Source organism: Tarenaya hassleriana, unplaced genomic scaffold (genome assembly GCF_000463585.1).
Source record: "Tarenaya hassleriana unplaced genomic scaffold, ASM46358v1 Cleome30, whole genome shotgun sequence".
Taxonomy (NCBI): Eukaryota; Viridiplantae; Streptophyta; class Magnoliopsida; order Brassicales; family Cleomaceae; genus Tarenaya; species Tarenaya hassleriana.
Genome location: NW_010966178.1, coordinates 1,894,974 through 1,899,664, shown reverse-complemented (window position 1 = coordinate 1,899,664; position 4,691 = coordinate 1,894,974). Strand labels below are relative to the sequence as shown.

Here is a 4,691-nt window from a genome sequence, read left to right as displayed (position 1 = left end):
GCCACCGAGACGTCCGGCGAGTGAAACCACTCGCTAGGACGCGAGTATCTCGCGTTTCTCCGCGATTGCGTTTGCGGTTCCGGCGCGTTTCGCGATCCGTCGTTGCTCCAGAGGTAAACCCTAGAATCATCTCCGATTGAGAGGATGTGTTTCCCGGAGGAGACGAAAGACGCCGACGATTGGTTTCTCGAATTTCCGGGACCTGAGAATCGAAATCGTTCGATTATGGAGAATCACTGAGAAACGAATCGCGAAGATCGTATCTGCGTACGCACCTTTGAATTTGTGGAGGATATGGGTTCTGTGAAACATCCTGAGTTTCGAGTCGTCCGAGGAAACCAAGAGCTTGTCGGAATTTTCCGGGCAAAACTGGACGCCGGTGATTTTGTTGCCGGAGGTTTTCTTCCGTCCCGGAACACGAATCTGCTCCTCCATTTCAACATCGTTTCCTGCCCAAATCATATCACGAGATCGAAGATTTTCAGATCCTGTTTTTGGAACGAAAAAGTGTGAATCCGATTAAGGGTCTGGTTTTTAAGTACCTGAGGTTTGATAGAAGCAGCAAGTTCCGGTGATGGCGCCAACGACGAACCCCTGTTTCACCGGAAAAAAAAAACAGAGCACCATTGATTCCGACAATACTGGCATTGATCTGTTTAAGGAATCTGACCATATGTCATTGTGAAGAAACTGTACCTTTCCGTCGGGTTTGTAGCAGATTGCGGAAATGGCGTCACGAGCATCAGCCCAAGCGACGACTCTCTCTTCAGACAATCCCCAGATTCGAGCTTTTCCATCTATGGAGCCGCTGATGAAATGGTTCTTGTTCACAGGGTTGAACTGAACACAAGTCACTGTTTTTTCAACAGTTTTGTCCGTTAGAACTCAACACCTTCAACGTACAGAAGCAATGGACGAAGAACCAGGTCTCCTATAGTGTGGTGCTGTTACTTACCGTAGTTATTATGATGGAATACATGTTGACAATGGTGGCTACCCATTCGCCATAGCCGCACAGTCTTGTCCTTGGAAGCCGAAACAAGAAGCTGCAGACAAAAACAGCAAGAGATCATTAGGTCTGGATGGATGGATTCAAAACCAGAACAGAAGAGAACATGAAAAACATGAGTTCATGTTATGTAACCAGCTTACGTTTGAATCTGACCATGCCAAGTCAAGTATCTCATCCCCATGGCCGTGAAGCTCTTGAACTGGTTGCTCCTCAATGTGTAAAACTTTCTCTGGCAGAAGAACCAGTGGTTGGTTCCTGAACTTCTTGCTGGCAGCTAACCCATAGCTTGCTTCATCTTCTTGGATAGAATCCGATAACGTAACCTTCCATATTCGTAGAACTCCATCTTCCCCTCCAGTGGCCAAGAACTTGCCGTCAGGACTAAACTTCATTGCCCATATCATTCCTTTATGCCCTTCGATCTCTTGCACTTTGGTTAACTCCCGGTGAGATTTCTTCTTCGCCTTCTCCTTCACCTTGCTAATGCGTCTGCTACTCTGCTTCGGCGGCGTGAAACTGTAATCCTTACCCAAAAATTTCAGCAACCATTTCTTAGTCCTCTTCTTGCTGAAACTCTTGAATCTGTTCTTCAAGTGCTCTCCGGAACCGTCGTCTTCCTTGTTCAAGTGTTTTAAGTCTTCATCCGACAAGGAACTCGAGCCGCTGTTCTGTTCCCGTCCAAGAAACTGGGAAGTCCCTTCAGCTGAAGAGCTGGTAGCTTCATCGTTACAAACGCTCATCCTGTCGAGACATGCCGGATCAGACGAGGATCCATTGATGATCTTCTCGTGGGAAACAAACTCGAAGAAACCCATTTTCTCGAGAAAACGTTCACGCCTTCTCACCACGCTCTCTGGTTCACATGACCAAACCCTAAACCCTAGCTCTCCATCCCCGAACCCTTCTTCATCTGCAACTGATTCATCAGCGGACAAAACCTCGGATGAATCGAAGAACACATCCAGTTCACTCCCATCAGAACTCGACATCTCTTACAGCACTTGAGAACCAATCTCCTTCACATATAAACTGAACCCAACAGATCAAACAAAGCGGAAAGCTCGTCTCTTTATATGTGCTGCTGTAGCCCACGCGGCTCTCGGACCGGGTTTCACTCCCTGATAACATAAGAAAACTGAAGTCAATGCTCTCAATTTTCAAAAGCTCCATGGGAAATGGCCAAGTACGGGGAACGAAACAGGGGGTTAAACTAATCGGAAAGAAAAAAAAAAACATAATACGACCCAGAGATTCAGGAAGTGAGAAGAATTACAAGTCAAATCTGGGTAAAAAGAAAAGTGGGTACCTTTGTCTCCATGCAAAGCAACCGTCACAAGTCAATTCTGTCACCGACGAGGAAGTGGGTCGGATCGACATTTTTTTTTTCAAAAAAAAAACAAGAAATGTTCACCCGTTTGTCCGTACAAGAGGCGAAACCGAAACCTAGAACAGAAATGGCGGAGAAACTGAAGGGTTATAAATAGTGGCGAAAGAGACCCTTCTCTCTCTCTCTCCTCTGTTACTGGTTCATCAATGGCGATGACCAATCCGATTGAATGTCTCGAGCAAAATTGGCAGCAATTAAGGGTCTTGGAATTTGAGATCTGTTGCAGCGAAGCGCACGAGGAACAGACACGAGCGGCGTGGCCCGAGAAACAAGAACCTCAAGCAAAACTCAGACACCTCACTGTTCCTGTTCTGCTCTGCTCCTTTTTCGGCTCTGCTTCTCTCTCTTTACTGTCGGAGGAGGAAAAAAACTAATCTTTGGATTAGAGTTTGACTAATCACGATTAGTGCAATCAAGAAACAATAAGATATGCAAAATTTTTGGACAACCCAAATGAGAAAATTGGAAACCATGGATGCCCATATGAGAAATCTGCGCACTTGACGGAGTTAAACAGACTTCGAAGAGTGAAATGTGATAATTAATCTTAAATTTCATCAATGCCGCATCCTCGTGCAGACACTCACACGTTAAGCAAAGAGACTTGATATCATAAAACACCAGAAAGGGTCAAATCTTGAAAATTTCAGCTCTCTCTCTCTCTGTAGAAAGCATTAATGGTGGAAATGGAACCAACCGCAACAAGATAGTTAAAGCAAGGCTATTAAAGAGACAAAGAATCAGAAGCAATGGAAGGAGAGAGAGAGAGAGCGAGACAGGCTTTGCAATGTCTTCGACAGACCAAACAAGAAATGTAATAATATAATAATATACAAACAGTGTTCGAATGTGATGTAAATGTCCGGTTCTTGGGCTCTGTGTATTTTTTTTGCCGGCTTGCTCCTTTATGTGAGACTCGTTAAAAGGTAGACACTATCCCGTTAGGGTTATTTTGACATATCAAATTTATTCATTTACATGAGCTCAAAATTATGATATTAGATTTGGCCTTACCTATTACCCACCATTACAATTTCGCACTTGCTCCATATCTCGGGATTCAGTTCAGAATTTTAATTATAACGATTTATTCGGTATTATATGTTATTCGGTTCGATATTAGTATCGTTTCAAAATGATACGATTTTACTAAATAGATGCCAAATAAAAATCAAAATGGTAACAGTTAAGGTTTTTTTTACCGGAGATCCTGTTTGAAGTTTGAGTTTATTTTGAAAATTTTAATATGATTGAAAATAAATAAATTAATAAAATATTAATGGTTTTATACTGCTTCATCAATACACTTAATTAGTACACAAAATATGTATTATTTAATATTTATAATTTAAGAATATAAAAACAAATATCGAAATACCTAATTAATTGTCCACCTCATCACTTGGTTTATAAAATATATAAAAAAAATGGCAACTACTATATATTGTTGTTTCTAATTTGGTCTCTAAAACAAAGGCATTTTGTGGCACAATTCATGTATAGTTTTTATCATCATCTGCCTCATAATAAATAATGACAAGTTGGAACTTTAAATTAAACCTCACCGGTTCTTTGAAAACCGATTCAATTTTCTATGAAATTTGCTATTATAGTTATTAAAACACTAAGGGTTAAAGTCTCGGGTTTATTTTCAGATTCAAGTGTTTCAATTTTAGACAAATTTATAATCATAGTCTAGTTTTGGATATAAATATTAAAAACACAGTCCAAAAAAAGCATAAAACCCCTTCACATGTAATATTTTAGTTGAAATTACAAGGTATTTAATTTTAAGAAATTGTATTTACATAAATATGTATGGAAAGAAGGAAATAGAAAGAATAAACATACGATTTAAATCTCAATTCATCACATATCTTGTAAGAAATATAAAATTTTCCTTTCTCTACGACGTGACATTTTACTCGGAGATAGATCGATTTCTTGAATCAATATATCTATTAAGTTAAAAAAAATAAACTTAACAAAGAAATTTCATTTAAAACTTTCATAAAAAAAAATTGATAAAAGTAACAGACAATGAAATCGCAAAAAAAAAAAAGACAATGAGTACAGAACTGACCTTGTTATGTAACAACAATGGCAGAATCTTCCAAGATGAGAGAGAGAGAATGAGAGAGAGAGAGAGAGAGAGAGAGAGAGAGAGAGAGAGAGGAGCGATTGCATGAGCATACGTAGTGTTGTTGGTGGATATACATAGAATGGCATATATACATATACTATATATATATATATATATTATAATGTTATGTATATTTGATTATTTTAAGA

General features: G+C 39.7%; 1 protein-coding gene across 1 annotated transcript in view; it reads right to left on the bottom strand.

Annotated features, from left to right (window-relative positions):
• Positions 1-3,216, bottom strand: part of LOC104820461 (WD repeat-containing protein 44) — a 7,834-nt gene extending 4,618 nt beyond the window's left edge. The window contains exons 1-7 of the mRNA XM_010550903.2: positions 2,319-3,216; positions 1,153-2,130; positions 956-1,046; positions 697-854; positions 543-594; positions 276-449; positions 6-202 (exon numbers count right to left, since the gene is read on the bottom strand). Of these exons, the coding sequence (XP_010549205.1) occupies positions 6-202; positions 276-449; positions 543-594; positions 697-854; positions 956-1,046; positions 1,153-2,001 (1,521 nt within the window). The 5' untranslated portion in view covers positions 2,002-2,130; positions 2,319-3,216. The remainder of the gene's footprint in view (positions 1-5; positions 203-275; positions 450-542; positions 595-696; positions 855-955; positions 1,047-1,152; positions 2,131-2,318) is intronic.
• Between the last annotated feature and the right edge of the window lie 1,475 nt (positions 3,217-4,691).